Source organism: Emys orbicularis, chromosome 2 (assembly GCF_028017835.1).
Source record: "Emys orbicularis isolate rEmyOrb1 chromosome 2, rEmyOrb1.hap1, whole genome shotgun sequence".
Lineage (NCBI taxonomy): Eukaryota > Metazoa > Chordata > Testudines > Emydidae > Emys > Emys orbicularis.
In genome coordinates this window covers 199,964,863-199,984,780 of record NC_088684.1, presented here as the reverse complement: position 1 = coordinate 199,984,780, position 19,918 = coordinate 199,964,863, and the positions used below count along the sequence as shown (strand labels likewise).

At 43.7% G+C, this 19,918-nt stretch overlaps 1 protein-coding gene across 1 annotated transcript in view; it reads left to right on the top strand.

Annotated features, from left to right (window-relative positions):
* HECW1 (HECT, C2 and WW domain containing E3 ubiquitin protein ligase 1) overlaps positions 1-19,918 on the top strand; it is a 283,590-nt gene that overhangs the window by 75,751 nt on the left and 187,921 nt on the right. The window contains exon 3 of the mRNA XM_065398899.1: positions 17,905-17,999. Coding sequence (XP_065254971.1) covers positions 17,905-17,999 — 95 coding nt within the window. The remainder of the gene's footprint in view (positions 1-17,904; positions 18,000-19,918) is intronic.

Below are 19,918 nucleotides of genomic sequence, written 5' to 3'. Positions count from 1 at the left end.
TGCAAATATATGAAAATATACTGAAAACACAACCACTCTTTTCTACAAATGTAACCAGACTTACTGCTGAACATGGGCCTGTCCTCTTCACTGTCATATGGGGAAAGGAATATATATATATTTATTATAAATATATATATATATATTTCTATATAAAGAAATAAGGGCAGAATAGTCCCAGAACTTGTGGAAGGAGCAGAGCCAGTGCTACATGATTCTCATCAACTCCTCGGACAGGAGAGAATGGCAGCACAGCACAAAATCTAAGGCAGTGATGGAACTCAAACTGCAGTGTGTGGGCTGCAGTCATGTGGTATGTGGGTTGGTTTGCAGTATCAGAATAGAAACCATTATAAAACACTGATTAAAATGATGAAGTTAGTATGCCAAGTACTTTGGGGGTTTAGATGTAATGTGCTAGGTATTAGTCTGAGTACTGCTGACCTAAGGGATCTGTGCACACATGGAGAAGAGGGAGGCCTGTGAAAAGGGTTGGCAGTGGCATGTCCTGCAGAGGTCCTGGGATATGCCCACACATCCTCAGTTTACTCAGCTTTTGAGTTTGTGCTCCCTGGCTCCTTCGCAGGCCTTTAAATCTCTCCCTAGAAGGGGAACATTTGATTAAAATCCATGGGCCAAATTCCCCCTCTCATTGATGTCAGTATTATACCACAGAGGAGTTGAGTTCTACAAGTTTAAAACTGCAGGGCCAAAATTTTATCTGGGGTAAACAAGTACAACTTCCATTTTTACAAAGGCATTGCACCTATGGAGTTTCACCAGCTTGCAATCTGGCTCAGTGATTTTCTGTGGGAGCTCATCTCTTCCTAGTGGTGTCTCTGTGGGAAGGAAGAATATAGCCTCTGGTTTTCACAAGACAAAGGAATTACAAGACAAAGGAAGGGAGAGGAAAGAAGTATACCTAAGAATCATCATTGACACTCAGCTCTTATTTAAGGACTAACAGATCTAGGTGAGCAAACACAATTAATTATGAGTGTTTCAGTGGGGAAAAAAGAGAATTGCTTGCTACTGCATAGACTTAAAGGTCTATTTCCCTCTGGTTAATTAATGGTAATAGGAGTTACCCAGGTAAATCTCCAGTGTACTGAGAAGAAAATAGTCCTCTAAGAATGCAGTTTTCCACTTGGTGGGTAGGAAAAGAATGAATAACCGAACTCTAGGGAATTCCTGTCATTTGATAATTACAGTGCAGAGTTACTTTTTTATTCACTGGTGCTTGTATTTAATAATGTAGTAGGTATTTAATGATGGAATTAAAATATTTCAGTTTGTTGCCATTTATAGTGGCAAAGCAGCAGGATGGCAATGTGGAGAGGACCCAAAATGACGACCATATGAATGATGCCACAAATGCCAAAGGGGGACCTGAGGCCAGGTCCATGAGACCAAAGTTCTATAGACCTCATTCTCCACTACTTTGCACCAACTTTCTGCCGTGTCTCTTCCTTGCTTTCAGTGGAGTTACACTGCCTTAAACTGGAGTAACAGAGTTAATCAGACCTTAAGACTATGTCTCCACCAGAAAATGTGGCAGACTTAGAGGTATTTTGAGTACTAGTCAGAAGGAACCCTGAGAAGAAAATAGAGGCTTACACCCTTCTTTTGAGCCTTAAGCATTGCACTAAGGTTTGGTAATTCTCAGTACAGTCTCTCTGTCACTAACCCTTCAGACATGTACCTAGGGTATTTGCACCTGTCTTGTCTGCCAGGCCTAGTAAAGAACTTTCCTTCATTTACCTGGAGGCAGAGCCTGGAAAGCCCAGAGTTTGAAGCACCTACAACACTTACCCTCAAACTCTTGATACACAGGCAATATTAGCAAGTATCTAAAAGTGTATCCCAACACCAGTCAGTGTTACTCTGCAGTGGTGGTCAGTACAGTATGTTAAGGAGAGGAACAATCATCAGCCCTAATGTGATCTGTGTTAGTAATTTCCCATCTCCTTTGATTTGCATTACAGTATTTGTAATATGACAGCAGTGAACAGTCTTTGTTGTGTGAAAACATAATGTGCACATCTCTTAATCATCCAGAATCAATTCAACTTTGATCATAAAAAATAACAGCAACATAGAACAGTATGGTAGTGTAATGGGTAATTGGGAGAGAACTTAAGCATTTGGAGCCTACATCTACTCCTGTCTTGAATTCTCAGGCTACACAGTTCCAACACAGCCTTCTTCTCAAATTGACCATTCCTTTCATTGTTGTCATGGAAATATTAGGCTAAAAATATCCTGAGATGTGCAGCTGAGATAAGAAACTTGTGCATATTGATTCTGAAGTGTGACAAATATATTTTAAAAAAAACCCACTGTGATATAATGAATAATAGAGCTAACTTTCTGGTATTTTTTGCTTTTCTTTTCAAAAGCAAAGAATTTCTTATTGATAATATTGACACCTTGTTGCACAAGGCTTTAATTACAAAACCCCCCTGCAATGAAATGTAATATAGAGTTTAGTGACTGTAACTAATTCCCAGTAGGAACTAAATGGTGTATTTTTACACTACACATTATGATTACAAAACACAAGAAAATGTTTAAGTATTTTGCTGCCACCAAAGTGTGGTAGGCACTTGAAAAAAATGAACAGACATGGCCCCTGGTCCAAAGAATTTATAATCTAATTTGAAAATTGATGTAACAAGTGAGGTGGTGGAGTGAGAAAGGATGAAGGGGGACCATCATAAGGTCAGATGGTTAGTCAATTGTGGCATGTATACATCTTGAAAAGGAGACTATTAAAAACAAGTACTGACTCTCAGGGACATTTTTTGTTCCTATCCAAAACTCATTCAATCATGCCTTTTACAGTTAAATGATCAAAGGACCAGACTAGGAGATTATAACAGGAAAGGTAGGATTGAGTCTTGGACTACACATCTGTAGGGGAACAGGATTAAGAACCCTCTTTAAATCCTTGCTGGGGCTACTGGAGCCTTGGGTGGGCAGGGGTAAGCAGGTGCTGTGTACCTGCTTTTGCTCCCTCTCAGAGCAGGTGGGCAGGGAATAGGTAATGTTGGTCCCCCCAGTACATCAGCCAGCACGGGGGTGTCATACTTTGTTGCTGTTATAGCATTTCTAGCAGCAAGTCGTATCTTCACCCCTCTTTCCAGAGTGAGAGGAAGCAAAAGGGAATTGTGACTCAAAGGTGTATCTCTGAGGCACAGGACCTCCTAGGGCTGCTCCTGAAGTGGGGCAGCTGATGCGGCCACAATTGGCCAGGGTTGTGCCTAAAGGTTGTATATGTATATTTTTAATTGTGGTTTTAAGCCTATTGTAGCACTGGGAGAAGTGAAGAGGGACTGCACAGTGGCTGCAGCTCTAGGAGGCATTTAGCTTGAAGTAGACACTATACCTGGGGGAGCTAGAAGGATCCTTATCAATATAACAACATGCTGAGTGCACGCACTGTCTGTCTGCATCTTCATCATGGGGGAGTAAAGAGAGGACAGATCTAAGGCTCTACCTTTTCCCAACCCCTTTTGGGGGTTTCTCTCTCTGTTGGCCATCTAAGGGTTTTATTTAGTTAGTTGATTTTATTTTTTACTGTCACTGTAGTATCTGAGCGCCCACTGTAGTACCTCTGGTAGCATTCAGAGCAAAGCACAAAGCTTGTCTTTTTGGCAAGAGCCAAATTCTGCCCTCATTTACTACAGTGTGAGTCTGGAATGGCTGCACAGAATTACTTTGAATACAGATTGGTTTAACTAAGAGAAGCTGGCTGCAAACCTTTGCTGGAAGATTCTGAATTAACCCTTTGATACAAATTCCTGCACATGATGATACTCAATGGAATTACTCTAGTGTAACAGAGTGGAATTTGGTCCTGATTCATTGAAATATCTTGCATTTAATTTATCTGCATATCTTGCTGGCTGCGTAAATTGGATTTTCTGGTGTATTTGAAGGGATGTAATCTACTCAATTTAACAACAACAACAACAAAAGTAGTTTCATGACCTTCACCTGCCACTGAAACTCTTACCAATTTTAGTGATTTTACAATTACTGTATTTTTTTAAAGCCTATTTTTCCATGTTATGAGTAAAACCCACATAACCCAGGAAATTGACTAACCTAACTGTGCAGGAGAGATAGTGGAACAGATTACACACAAAGTGCTGTGTTAAATCAACACAATGAACAAACAGAAATGCAAAGATTTTTTTCCTCTCTAAACTCCTTCAATTATTGTAACCTTAGGAATTACTTGTGACAAAGTAGGTAAACAATTTCCAGACAGAAGAGTTAGTTTAAATTTAATCTGCTTTAATTGTTTCATTTTGTAAGCTGCTTCACTTCATCTGTTGTCACAAGTAGATTAAATTGGGTTAGGTTTTGTCTTGTACAGTGTTCATGGAGTTTAGGGGAGTACTTAGGATCATTGAGCCAAGTTTGGGCTTGTCTATTATCTAGTCAGCTATCACACAATTACAAATGCTCTGCTGACTTCATTTTTCCAGAAAATAAATTGCCTGCTCAGTGATGCTGACAGTGAAGAACTCATAGTTAAGCTGATTTGCATAAGAAACATTACACGCCTATTGGCAATAGAATTTCATTAAACTCAGGATTTCAGCACAGCCCTTGTAGTTTGCTCTTTGTAATGAATTAAATGTCTCTCTCGAGTTGGTGATTACTGGAAAAAAAGTTTTCATGCCTGTCAGCACTCTGCGCTGCATTGAGTAAAGGGAGACGAATAGGTAGATATCACTGAAGAGTTTGAATTTAAATAAATAAATGGAATTCTTACTTGTCTGAGGCCACATTCTGCCATCCTATCTGATGCTGAGTGAATAGTTCCATTTATTTCAGTGGAATAAGGTATTATTCAGTGTCAGCAAGGGTAGCTGAACCTGAGTCCTTTTCATCTTCAAATTTCTGCTAAATTTCTGGGAAATGAACGACTCATAACAAGCTAGATTCCAATACCTTTATTCATGTTCCTCCACAAAAAGTCCTGACATAAAGGTCTCAGAATCTACCCCAATGTAAATAATTAGTTCTGCTCTTATTTATACATGGGTTAAAGGTCTTTCTGTTTAAAGAGATGTCTGCATACTTAATATTTGTGAAAGGTGCCAGATAGACAGCAGGATTTCCCTACTTATCCTACTTATTCACCAAGCAGAAACCAGCAGTGCAAGTTACACCTCACTCATCCCTGCCTCACCTTAGTTGTGAAACTAGGTGCCAAATACAATGTTTGGGTTTTGTGAACTATCCACTAGAAACTGGACTGAAGCAACTTTCATCTTTCCCATGGTTCACTGATGAGGGCTTGTCTACACAGCAAGTTACTGCGCAGCAAGCCAGGATGTGAATCTACAGTGCACCAGTTTGCAAGGCAGTAATGTCCTGTGTGGACACTGCCACAGCGCAGTGAAAGTCCTGGTGTGTGGATTAGGGCATGGCTACACTTGCAGATGTAGAGTGCTGTGAGTTAGATCAGCCCTCAGAGAGCACAGTAGGGAAAGCGCTGCCGTGTGTTCACACTGCCAGCTGCAAGCGCACTGGCATGGCCACATTTGAGGCACTTGCAGAGGCATTGGGAGTGGTGCATTAAGGCAGCTATCCCACAAAGCATCTCTTCCCATTCTGGCACTGTGGCTTGTGGGAAGAGGCTGGGGGGGTGCGGGGCATTCTGGGTCCTGTCCCAACGCCCCATGATGCATTGCTTCGCATCCCAGCAATCCCTGTGCTTCCGTCCACATTTGGTGCCATCTTTCAATGTTTTTTGTACTGCGCGCTCTGTCTTCCCTTTCGGTCTGCGGGAATGGATCCCGAACTGCTGAGGAATATGCTGATGGGTCTCACCAGCACGTCACGAATGGCAGTCGAGTTACTCCTTAAGCTACAAACTGACAGTGAGGAGTCCGACGATGGTGTCGACTCACATAATGCTTACGACACGAGATTGCTTGTGGCATTCATGGACATGCTCACCGCAGTGGAACGCCGCTTTTGGGCTCGGCAAACAAGCACTGAGTGGTGGGATTACATCAGGCCTGCACAACATGCGGCCCGCGTGGGCTCACTGTGCGGCCCGCGGGGGGTGAGTAGGCAAGCAGCGGGTGAGGGAGGGGGGCTGAGGAGGCGGGCGGGCAGTGGCGGGGGGGCAGGTGGGCCGGCATCGGGGGCAGGCTAAGGAGGCAAGCAGGCGGGCAGTGGTGGGGGGTGAGTAGGCGAGCTGGGGGGCTGAGGAGGTGAACAGGCGGGCAGTGATGGGGGGTGAGTAGGCGAGCCGGGGGGCTGAGGAGGTGAGCAGGCGGGCAGTGGCAGGGGGGCAGGTGAGCCGGCGGCTGAGGAGGCGAGCGGGTGGGCAGTGGCGGGGGGGCAGGTGAGCCGGGGCGGTGGGGGGCTGAGGAGGCGAGCGGCGAGTTGGTGGCTGACCTGTTCTACTGATCTGGCTCCCAGCCCCTCTCCAAGGGTTGCAGCTGTCTGGAGGTGCTGCCTTCCCCACCTTCCTCATTCACCCCTCATTCATTCAACAGGGCAATTGACTACAAAATGGGAGGGGGGGGGAGATCTTATTCTACTTCTAGCAAAAAGACAGTTTTCTTTTACCTTAATTATACTACCTTAGGGGCCCGCTATAACATATTACCAAGGTTCAATACCGCTGTTTCGGTAGGGCGGCGCTGGGGAAGGAGGGTTTGTTTCCGTGGGGCAGGCGGCGCTGGGGGGGGGTGTTTCGGCAGCTCTGGGGGGGTTGTTTCTGCGGGGTGGGTGGCGCTGGGGGGGCGGGTTCGGCGGGTCGGGGGGTTTCGGCCCTCAGCTGTTTTCTTTGGAGTAATATGGCCCTCGCCGCTTTACGAGTTGTGCAGGCCTGGATTACATTGTCATGCACATCTGGGATGACGAGTAGTGGCTGCAGAACTTTTGCATGAGAAAAGCCACTTTCATGGGAACTGTGGGCTGAGCTCGCCCCCATCCTGCAGCACAAGAATACGAGATTGAGAGCTGCCCCGCCGGTGGAGAAGCAAGTGGCTATTACAATCTGGAAGCTGGCAACTCCAGACAGTCGCTAACCAGTTTGGGAGTGGGAAAGTCAACTGTTGGAATCGTGTTGATGCAAGTTTGCAGGGCCATTAATCACATCCTGCTCAGAAGAACCGTGACTCCAGATAACATGCAGGACATTGTGGATGGCTTTGCACAAATGGATTTTCCTAACTGCGGAGGGGCGATAGATGGGACACATATTCTAATTCTGGCACCAGCCCACCTAGCCTCCGAGTACATAAATCGGAAGGGGTATTTCTCTATGGCGCTTGTGGATCACCATGGGGGTTTCACTGACATTAACGCAGGCTGGTCCGGAAAGGTGCATGACGCACACATCTTTTGGAACACAGGCCTGTTCAGGAAGCTGCAAGCTGGGACTTTCTTCCCAGACCAGAAGATCACCGTAGGGGAAGTCAAAATGCCCATTGTGATCTTTGGAGACCCCGCTTACCCTTTAATGCCGTGGCTCATGAAACCCTACACAGGGAGCCTTGACAGCAGCCAGGAATGGTTCAACTACAGGCTGAGCAGGTGCTGAATGACTTTTTGATTTTCATTAAGGGACTGCTGCATTACTTCATGCAGCATGTCCTCTTTGCTTCTACGTGGCCACTTCCTGATTCTTTGGAGTCTTTCAGCCGTTGATAACAAGGACGGCTGGTATCTCACGGTTGCATCTGTAAAGCCAAAATGCAACACTTAACAGAGGCAGCATTGTTCACACCAGACAGAGCAATGATTCGGCCATACTTCAAGACAAGCACAGTCTACACAATAGTAGAAATTGTCTGTCCCAAAGCAAGCTCACATAACCTACAGGAGCCCCAAAATGGTGAGTAAGCACAGGGGCAAAGGGGACTGATTGTTTCATGGCCGTACTGTCCTCTGGGGTTCTGTGCCTTGGGGAGAGCCAACAGCTGCAGGGGGCCCCTGTACTGAACACTTTCCCCACATTTTCTACAGGATGAGTTTGTCCTGGAAGATATCTCGCTGCTGAGGGTGACCTGGGAAGCAAGGGAGGGTCTTCTACTACAATGCGGCTTCCACCCTGGCTCATATGCAGCTTGCCTATGTGCAGCAATGGTCCCCCCACCCCTCACGGCACAGTGGCTTGGACATGTTAGCCTTACTGGGACAAGGAGCACAGTAGCTCTGCCAAGGAACCTGTGCAAGTGGATTGCCCAGCTTCTGCATGAGACCTTTGAAGAGATCACTGAGACCGATTACCGCGATGTGAGAGAGCACATCAGTGCCCTATTTCGCATCTAGGAATGCATGCAGCCCTAACCCTCCTTGTCCCAAGAGCCCGCACCGAACAACTTCCTTCCCAAAATAAAAGCCGCTTACCGGGCACCACCTCTGGTGTTTGTTCTTCCCCAAGCACCGTCTACTGCGACTGGCTACCTTCCTCCTGGCTTGAGAACAGCTCCTGGCTGCATGCATCTAGGAATGCCGGGCTGTCTTCCTCCTCCTCAGCACCCTCGCACACGCTTTCCTCCTCCTGCTGCCTTGTTGAACTGGGCTCTGAAGTGTCCATGATGGTCTTCGGAGTGGAAGTGTGGTCGCCCCCAAGTATTGCATCCAGCTCTTTGTAAAAATGACAGGTCGCGAGGGCAGCACCGGAGCGGCGGTTTGCCTCACGGGCTTTGTGGTAGACATTCTGCAGCTCCTTCACTTTAACCCTGCACTGCAGTGCATCCCGGTCATGGCCCCTTTCCATCATGTCCCTTGATATCTGCCTGAAGGTATTCCTGCAGCTGGGACTGGACTGCTTCCTTCCCCCAAACACTGATGAGGTCCAGCACCTCGCCATTGCTCCATACTGGGGATTGCCTGGCACGTGGAGGCGTGGTCACCTGGAAAGATTTGCTGAGAGCACTCCACGCCTGGCTGAGCAAACAGGAAGGGGATTTTCAAAATTCCTAGAGAATTTAAAGGGTGGGTCCGACGGTTGATCACCTGAGGGCAGGGCATGACCAGTGATGACCGTAATGGCTAGAACAGGCATTGTGGGACACTTCTGGAGGCCAATCAGAGCCTATTAATAGACCAGGGCATCCACACTGGCGCCGTGGCACTCCAGCCGGGGCACAGCAAGCGTTATGCTTCTCGTCAAGGTGGATTACCAGGAGCGCTCCAGCCGTGGAGTCTGGGCACTCTACGTGACTTGCCAGTGTGGACATGTCATGAGTTAGGGCACCCAGGTCTGCTTTAATGCGCTCTAACTCGCAAGTGTAGCCAAGCCCTTAGTGACTGCACTTTCAAGTAGGAGTACCCCAGACTGCACTCTGGGACTGTCATGCTGTAGCAGTATCCACATGGGATGTTACTAGACAGCAAGTTGGTGCACTGTAGATACATACCCCAGTTAGCCACACAGTAACTCATTGTGTAAACAAGCCCTGAGATATTAACAACTATTAGTCCCTACCATCCTGAACTGAATATGAATCAGCAACCTACTCCACATCCCACAATTGCATGTTACCTAACCACTCACTAACTTGTGTTTCAGAGTAGCAGCCGTGTTAGTCTGTATCCGCAAAAATAACAGGAGTACTTGTGGCACCTTAGAGACTAACAAATTTATTAGAGCATAAGCTTTCGTGGGCTACAACCCACTTCTTCGGATGCATCCGAAGAAGTGGGTTGTAGCCCACGAAAGCTTATGCTCTAATAAATTTGTTAGTCTCTAAGGTGCCACAAGTTCTCCTGTTATTTTTACTAACTTGTGTTGTATTTCTATCAATACACATTCTGTAATTATCCCCATTTGAACCATGTGTCAACATTTTAGAGAAGAGAAATAATGAATCTCAATTAATTTCCTGTTAGCACACTGATGAGTCTCAAAGTCATCATGATTTGTCGAAGATGGCTTATATGAGAGACAACATGACCCAGTAGATAGGGCACTGAACTGGGACTCAGGAATGCTTGCTTTAATTTCTGGTTGGTTCTTTTATTATCTTGTTGGTGATAGGAAAGGAAGAGGCTTTCTGTGCATTTTCAGCTTTTCAGCATACATGTGGAAGGGCAACAAGAGTCTAGCATTCTAGTAATTTATTAATAATAAATATTCGCTAGTGCTGGGCAGGCAATAGTTTTCCTGTTCTAAAAGAGTTTGAGATTTTGAAAAATTTTCTATCCCAAATCATGGGGGGAGGGGGGGGGGGAAGAGAGAGCTCAGTGGTTTGAGCATTGGCCTGCTAAACCCAGGGGTGTGAGTTCAATCCTTGAGGGGGGCATTTAGGGATCTGGGGCAAAAATCTGTCTGGGGATTGGTCCTGCTTTGGGCAGGGGGTTGGACTAGATGACCTCCTGAGGTCCCTTCCAATCCTGATATTCTATGATGACAGGTAAAAATCTCTCAAAATTTCACTAAGCAATCAAAATTAAAAAACAAATTGAACTGAGTCAATCAAAATGTTTCATAATAACTTCAAAATGCTTTGCTTTAACTTCAGCCTTTTTAATTTCTATTTTTAAAATATTTTTTACTATACTCTAACATACATTTCAAAATGAAAAGTAATTTTTACCTGAAAATTGAACTTTTTTGTTTTAAAAAATGTCAAAAGACCACATTTCAACAATTTCAAAACTTTTTTTGGCAAAATGTTTTTGTCAAAACCAACCCTTTCCCCCACACAGTTTTGTAAAAAAAAAAAAAAAAAAAAAACCTCCCAAATGGATATAATAATCACTCTGTGAATCTTAAAGACTATATCACAATGCATACAGAAAGAGAAACCCACCTTTCTTGTGCCACCTTAATTCTGGCATTTCCTAACTTCCGAGTGCTTGACTTTGCAATCTTAATATTTTGTTAATGTGACTGTGTGCATGTGTGTACATGTGTAATTTCCTAGGTTTTTAAAAGAGAAGACTGAAATCAGAAATTCCATCATGCAGCATTATATTGACCCCCATGTGGTTCATCATCAGCGTCGGAACCTTTAGATCCAGCACACAGACCTCTGTCACTTCAGCTACCAGAGAAACTGATAGCAGGTGTAGGTGTTTGTTCTCAGTGGACCAGAATTAGAGGGGGATGGGAAACTTTGCCAGTCGGTTTCAAAGATATTTGCTGACAGTAGAGGAATGGCGAGACTCAGGAATCTTAGGGATCCACTACAAGCTGCTGAGGGAGTGTGCTCTAGTGGGTGGAGACTCTTCTGCTCATTCCACCCAAGCATGACCCATTGTGGTGTGTCCACCTCCAACCTGGACCTGTCTCAGTCCTGTCTCTTCCCCACGTCTCATTCCTTGTCCCAGCACCATTCTCCTCAGCTAGCCAGTGCTAGTCTCAACTCCTCAGGCCTCTCGTCGCAGTCATCACACTCCTTGTTCCTAGTCTTTTTGCCTAGCCAGGCCCAATTCTCTCCTCTCCGCTGTTCTTCTGATCTGTGTCTCTCCCTCACCGTAGCCTATAGTCACTCCTCCCATCCATGCTCCCTGTCTCCAGTGGCTCCCAGTTCCAATCTCTCTCGCTGGCCTCCTCCTCCAATTTTTCCAATCCTACTTTCCCTTTGTGGCTCCTCATCACAATCTCTTTGCCCAAGCAGCCCTGGTACCCCTGCTCCTCATCAGATCCTTCTCCCTTCTGATTACTCCACTCTGTGGTCAAGTGTCCTTATAAACATGCTATTTGGTCTCAGTTCCTTTTATTTACTGCCTCTTTCAGTGGTATTTTGCTAACTTGATATCATAAGCATGCTTGATTGGAAACAGTAGCCTTACTTCTTCACTTTATCACTTAAATTAAAAGAAGTCAATAAGAATGCAACCCCCCTTTTTTTTTCCTAACAGGGTTGCCCATGCAATAAAATCTGTAGTTGAAATTTACAGCATTTTGTCCAAAGCTGTATCACTTATAACTTACTTCCCTGTTGTATACATTATAATTATAATTTTAGATTCCATCAAGTCCTCCATTTTACTATTGTATCTTGCACATCATAATATCAGAGTTTGATAGTAATTTAATATGATTTTTTCTTCATTCATTCACAGATGGGGGGGGAGGGAATGGAAGTTTCTTTAGCTGCACCAGCAGCACAGTTGCAAAAGGCTGCAGCAACTCTCAGTTACCTGAGACTATTGAAGAAATTTAGCCATTAGATCTTGAGTTTTTATTCTCTTAGCCCTTTGTTTTTTTATCTTTTTCAAAGACTTTGATGTCTGAGCAGTTCTTAAATAGTAACAGCTCATCATTTTAGAGCCTTAGTTACTGCACAGTTCCAACTGTAATGATCACTGGCAATGACTGCTGTAATTAAAGGCCATACTACGGTAACCTGATCAAACTAGAATATCACAAGGTTGTGTACTGTACTGATTTTATAGGACTTCTACGGTGAATTGCTTTTGTGTGTCATAAAACAGTTTTCCTTCAGTTTTGTATCTCTGATTAGGTTCAATCCCTCCCTCCTCCCCACACTTCCCAGGGACAGCCTATTTATCATCACTTTTGATACCATTAATATTTTATGCAACAACATAATCTGTCCAACAACAGCCACAACACTTCTTTTGGTAAGAGATTAAATTGTTCATCAATGACTGGTTTTTAGATGCTGCCCTTTCCCCCCTCTCTTTGGCAGGTGCTATATGTTCAGAAATGCTGCTGCTTAACTGAAACAGAAAATGTCATTGGAGTAAATGGCAGTCAGATTGTTGAAGTGTCTCTTGTCTATCAAACTTCCCTGTCAAGCAGGAATGAAAACACCAAATAGTAAAGCACAGTGAGATTCCCTGTCTCCCTGCAGAATACTGCTGCTTAGTCGTTCCTAGCAGTTGAGTTTAGGAGGTTTCGTAATCTAGCAGGGGAAACCGGATTAATCCGAAGAAGTGGGCTGTAGCCCACGAAAGCTTATGCTCTAATAAATTTGTTAGTCTCTAAGGTGCCACAAGTACTCCTGTTCTTTTTGCGGATTAATCTTGGCAACATTACTTTTTATATCCAAGAGAATAAATCTGCTCTTCTAGTGGAAGTTAAGCTTCTGAAGTCAGGATGACCTTTGAGCAAGAGAAGAATAGAGGATTATAAAAATGAGTGAAATTCTGAGGGAAGAAAAAAAGGCAAGCTTAACAAATAAAACTAAAGGAATGAATGAACACAACAAGAAAAGAGGATATTTTAAAGGGAAGGGACATTAAATTATACCCTTGGGAACAATCCTACTCTGGCAGGATAGTGATGGTGGTGGGGACTACGTGACCTGACAGATCTTTCCCATCTCTAATGTCTTGTCCTTCCCTGATACTGAAGTTAGGTTTATTGGCCTCTAATTGAAAGATTGCCTATGGAGCCTTTTTTAAAAATCGGTGTTACATTAGCTATCTTCTAGTCATCTGGTACAGAAGCTGATTTAAGTGATAGGTTACACACCACAATTATTAGTTCTTCAATTTCATATTTGAGTTCCTTCAGAACTCTTGTGTGAATACCATCTGGTCTGGGTGACTTATTACTGTTTAATTTATCAATTTGTTTCAAAACCTTCTCCATCTGGGAGAGTTCCTCAAATTTGTCATCTAAAAAGAATGGCTCAGGTGTGGGAATCTCCCTCACATCCTTTACAGTGAAGACTGATGCAAAGAATTCATTTAGTTTCTCTGCAATGGCCTAATCTTCCATGAGTGCTCCTTTAGCCTCTCGATCATCCAGTGGCTCCACTGATTGTTTAGCAGGCTTCCTGCTTCTGATGTACTGTACTTAAAAAAAAATGCTGTTAGTATTTGAGTCTTTGGCTAGTTGCTCTTCAAATTCTTTTTTGGCCTGCCTAATTATACATATACAGTTCCTTTTAAGCCTGACAGTGTCTCCTTAATTTTTCGACAGAATCGTCGATGTATATGGTAACCGACTGCCTACTAAATTTAATGCTAGGAAACCAAAGCCAGGTTCCCTGCCATGAAAGCTTGATCATACTCATACAAACTACTGGAGAAAATTATTTTTCATGAGCTAATAGAAAACGTTTATTTATTCTACCTCTAGATGTTCCATACAAATTGTATGTAATAGTCTCCAGGGGAGAGAAAAATCAAAATTTGAATAATTGGTAGAACTGGTATCCTATTTGTATGTGTGGCAGTTCTATTGTGATATTATCAACTTTTGCTGTCTGCTCAGTAAGTAATCAGTTTTACTGCTGAGCTGTTAAAAATCCCATAGAGAAAATTACAAATTGAGAATTCAGTCTGGATTTGCAGTTTTTCAGGGCGATATACTCAGCCCCACTTTAACACTCTCTAATAAAAACTACTGCTCCCAAATACATCATAAGTGATAGCTCTTCAACATAAATGACTATCTCACTGCTGTTCCAATGATCAAGAGTCAGGGATACTGTGGCAGGTCTATTAACTCTTAAAATTGTCCTATTAAAACTATGGCCTCAATCCTGCATACATGCATGTGGTCAACTTTAAGCCCTCCAGTAATGCCTTTGAAGTCACTAAGGTACATATGTGATGTGATTGTTAATTGGAGGGAATTCTGTATGTAGTCAGGGAAGAATGTAAAGAGGGAAGGATGGTCTCCTAGCTATAGTATAGGGGGAGTCAGAAGACCCTGGTAAAGATTTCAAAGTGCCTTTGGGCAGTGGTTCTCAACCCAGGGTACGCATACCCCTGCGGGTGCTCAGAGGTCTTCCAGGGGGTACATCAACTCATCTAGATAATTGTCTAGTTTTACAATAGGCTACATAAAAAGCACTAGCGAAGTCAGTACAAACTAAAATTTCATACAGACAATGACTCGTTTATACTGCTCTATATCCTATACACTGAAATGCAAGTACAATATTTATATTCCAACTGATTTATTTTATAATTACACATCTACCCCGATATAACGCGACCCAAACACGAATTCGGATATAATGCGGTAAAGCAGCGCTCCAGGGGGGCCGGGCTGCGTGCTCTGGCGGATCAAAGCAAGTTCGTTATAACGCGGTTTCATCTATAATGCGGTAAGATTTTTTGGCTCCCGAGGACAGCGTTATATCGGGGTAGAGGTGTATATGGTAAAAATGAGAAAGTAAGCAATTTTTTGGTAATAGTGTGCTGTGACACTCACGTATTTTTATATATGATTTTGTTAGTAAGTAGTTTTTAAGTGAGGTGAAACTTGGGGTTCCCAAGACACATCAGACTCCTGAAAGGGGGACAGTAGTCTGGAAAGGTTAAAAGCCACTGACTTAGGGTATGTCTAGACAGCAAGCAGGATTCTGTGGCAGCGAGCCTCAGAGCTCAGGTCTATGCTCAGGCTCACTCTACAGCACTAAAAATAGTTGTGTGGCTGTTCAGGCTTGGGCTGGAGCTGGCGGAAAGGAGTGCATTCAGAGCTGGAGCTCCAGCCCGAGCCTAAATATCTACACAGCCAATTTTAATGCCGTAGCACAGGTCCAGGCTGTAGACCCAAACTCAGAGACTTGCTGCTGTGGGATCCTCCTTGCTGTGTAGATGTATCTTAAGTGACTTGGGAACCTAAATCCCATTGACTTTTCAATGAGACTTATGGTCTTAAGTGCCTAATTCACTTTTGAAAATGGGATATTTTAGGCTCCTGAATAATTCAGGTGCTTTTGAAAATTTACTCCTAATACTGCCTCGGTAGCACTAAAACACTGTCATTTAGGTATTGTTTATTTATATGGGTATTATGTGTATAGCACTCATAACTGTGGTATCTTAAAGGAGCATTTCTGGGTTCCATAGAGGCCCATAGATGGCAGCAGTTGCTGGCAGCAAGACAGTTAAATGAGGAGGTACCAACAGTCTGGTGCAGAACTGGAATTCCATTTTGCCCCATGTACCTGTGTGCTAGACAGCACTGACACCATTATATGATGTTTGTGGCATGAGATGTTTCTAGGGCCAGTGAATACACATCTGTGGTAGAATGATTTCTCTTTGTTCAGGTGAGAAACTGTAATGCTTTGAAAGTGGATGTCATCTCTATTATAATCACTGCAATCTAAGCATGAAAGAGTCTGCACTCAGAGCATACAGAGCTCCTGACAACTTCAGTGAGGGTCCTGTATACAGAGATGGCAGAATTTGACCCAGAAGTGTGTAAGGTGCTGTACAGAACAAATAGAAAAAAAGGTCTGTTTCCCAAAGAGTTTGCAGTCTAAAGGCCTGATCCTGCAAATACTTGCTACCAGGCACAGTGCTTGCTAATATGAGCAGTTCTATTGATTTCAAAAGTACTGTTCATGGCAGTAAGCACAATGCCTGGTGGTAAGTGCTTGCCGGATTGGGCCAAACAGTCAGAGAAGGAATGAGGTATGATAGGATTTAAGCAGTATGTTATTTTGTTCCCACTTTGGCACCTTGCAGTGTACAAAGCTGTGTACTTATATGGTCCTTAATACCATTGTATCTGAGCATTTAGCACTGCAACTACAACTGTAGAAAGGACTGTGTCAAGTAATTGTTGGAAAAAAGATATTAAGAAAAACTGATCCTGAAAAGCCCATTCCACTACAGTATGGGGTTGCTGAAGGGCAGAGGATAACCACAGTATTCTCCAGTCCAGTGAAAACATATTTGTAAGGTGCTCATATTGGTATCTATCTGGGTCCAGTGGAAGACAAGAAAATTTAGCCATCCTTTGGGCTCCAGGATGAGTGGAAGGTACTCCACTCATGTAATAGATCATGTGATGGATCATACAGCAACCATTAAAAGAGAAGCTGATTTCTTTTCTTCCATGTCTTGATTCAGTAGTCGAGATCGGCTTCTTTTAATTAGTACATTCAGCTGAGAGACAACAAAAATGGAAAGAGTACACTGCTAATCCCTAGAAGATTATCGCTTGCTAATGTTCCTGCCAGTCAGAGGCGCCCACTTTCTAATGTGCCGGAGAGGAGGTTACTCCCTCCCAGCCCTGCCCTAGGCCCTGCCCCCACCCCACCCCTTCCCCAAGGCCCCACCCCCACCCTGCCTCTTCCTGCCCCGTTCCGCTCCCTTCCCTGAGCATGCCCTACCCTCCCTCTTTCCCCCCCAGCACCTCCTGCACACCATGGAACAGCTGATCCACGGTGGGCAGGAGGCGCTGTGATGGAGGGGAAGGCACTGATTGACAGGGCCGTTACCAGGCAGGAGGCTCTGGGGGGAGGGGGAGGCACTGATAGGGGGCTGCCGGTGAGTGCTCAGCACCCACTATTTTTTTTCCGTGTATGCTCCAGCCCAATGGATGCTCCAACCCTATGCTGCCAGTACTAGCACAGTTCCTAAGGGTCTGATCCAAATCCCATTGAAATCAATGGAAATAGATTAAGAAAAGATATGGCTTAGCACTGTTTGTGAAAAATGCTTTAACAGAGGAATTGTTATACCAGGTCAGACCAGTCATCTGTCTAATCCGGTGACTTATCTCTGACAGTGGCCAGAACCAGCCTGCTTCAGAGAAATCTTATAATGTACAAATATGGAATAACCTGCCCAGAAGTGAAGTTTCTCCCTGACCTCATCAATTAATAGTTGGCTTAGCCCCTGAATCATGAGGGGTTTATCCCTGTTTTTAGTTTGAGGAAATCCTTATCACATTTTGCAGACTTTAGACATATTTTTACACAACTGGTAACTACTGCTCAGAGGAGGTTGATGATTAATCTCTCGTGTAACATAGGGACCAAATAATTTTTATATCTCATGCAAGACAACATGGGAAACCAGCATTTGAAGCTATCTGCAGTATCTTAGCCTGACCATCAGATGGAGACAAATGGCTTTGATTCATCTGCCCATTAGCCCTCATGAGTGGACATGATGCGTTCCAAGTGTAACAGATTATAAAACTTCTTCCTGGTAATATTTCTAATGTAAAATCATTTTCTTTTTTAGCTGAAACAAAGATCTGCTTCAAATACTACCATGGAGTGAGTGGAGCACTACGTGCTACGACCCCCAGTGTCACGGTGAAAAACAGTTCTGCTCCCGTAAGTTGCTCCAGCCTTTTCTGCTTCTCTATTATCTATTTCCAGCTATTATTGTGCAATTTATTGCTTTCCTTGCCTGTCCTTTGTGTTTTTGTGTTAATTTTGATTATGACTTTCTGCTCTTAAATTCTCTGGAATATACTAAAGGGATATCAATCCTGTGATAGTCTGAGAGGAACTGGAATGTCAGCTATGTAACATGCCATGGTTTATAAGAGTTAGTAACACACACTATGTAACACACACTCAGTTTATAAGAGTTAGTAACAATCAGAGAATGCAGTACTTCCACAGCCCCTCCTGACTGACTTTATGCTACAGATTTAAAGAAACAGCACACACATCCTTACACATCATGACGTTTCTTCTTTCAAATGTAATTATAGATTTAAAAAAACCATGATCTGTCTTTTTTTAAATACCAGGAGCTACGCCCTGTGTTCTAGAGGGGGGATGTCAACCTTTTCCCATCCGGGTCGCAAAAACATCTACTTCAATTTTCTACCATCACCCTATGCCCCAGAATCATTTGTGTTCATATCCCAGGATCCTTTGCAGGCTTAGAGTCAAAAAGACCAACAAGTTGTAACACATCATCAGTTCTTACATTCTTATCTGTTTGTTGTATGGTATGTGACACAATAATGCATAATATGTTCGAAGCATAATAATGGAACAGAATAGCTTAATACTAAGTAGGAGAAAACAACCAAACAAGTTGGACATTGTTTACCTCAATAGACTTACCATATTGATGCATCCAAATAAAGAGAAAAAAGCATGAGAAAAATGTAATGTGTAGATTCTCCATTACCTGTGAACCTCATACCTCCAGTCACTGCTGAAACCACCACTGTCAGCTCAAACTTCAACCCCATCCCGTGTCTTCTATGCCTTTAAATTGGCTGTAGCTGCAGCTGAAACTGGAAACTCAAAGAAACCAGCTGTTTGAACTGAAAACACCCATACACCTTTCTAGTGCAACTTAACAGACCAGAAAGCTCATTCAGTCTGGAAAGGGTTGGGTTTTTTTATATTTTAAACTAATAGGTTTCTCAGAGTTGTGAAAGAAGTTACAGCCCTCACCCTGTCTACTTCAAAGACACCCCTCACCCCTACTTTGGGGCTGGAGCTGGAAATGCTGGTGTCAGCAGAGACTGTAGGGTTGAGGAGCCCAGTGATCCCAGATAGATTAGAACAATAGATCAGTCTAGCTAGTTCTCTCATTTTCAGTTAACTGATTTTTTTTTTAAAGAAAATGTGGAAAAAGAGAGAAAAGAATTTACCAACGTAAGGTTTAAGACATACACTCTTTTAAAAAGATATGCTCATGAAATGGCTTTCAGAAATAACAATTAACTATTCGGGATCTTATCCTCCTGCACTTACTCATCATGGGTTGGAGTGTAACTTTACATCAGCCCCAACTCAGGGGCAGCTCATAGATGCACCACCCAGGAACAGACCAGAGAATGAATTGTGACTCAGAAAGTCAAGTTTTCTTCCCTTCTTGCCCCTCACTTAGCTTACTGCCCATTTTGTATGCAGTCAACTACTCGGGCTGGTAAGTAGCATGTGCTCAGCCAGGAATCATTCTGCTCCCTGTCTCTCTAACCCCTCCCTGTCCATTTGTTCACCAGTGAGGTGTATCTGGAGAGTAGCTCCTACTGTCCACGCCATGCTGGAGTCACAATCTGAGCAAGAGGGTGCCCTGCTCTCCTTATTCCCCTGCATGGCCAAGTAAGGACTGTGATTGTCTAGCTTCATATGTAGTCTGACTGAAGTCCACCAGACTACTTATACAAGCAAGGACTGATGGGCAGGGCCCTTCTGCTTGACCAATGAATTAAATTCAGCAGACCAGATTCACCAGTCTGATCCAGTTGCTTTGTGCTGTTCCAGTGTCACAAAGCAGCCAA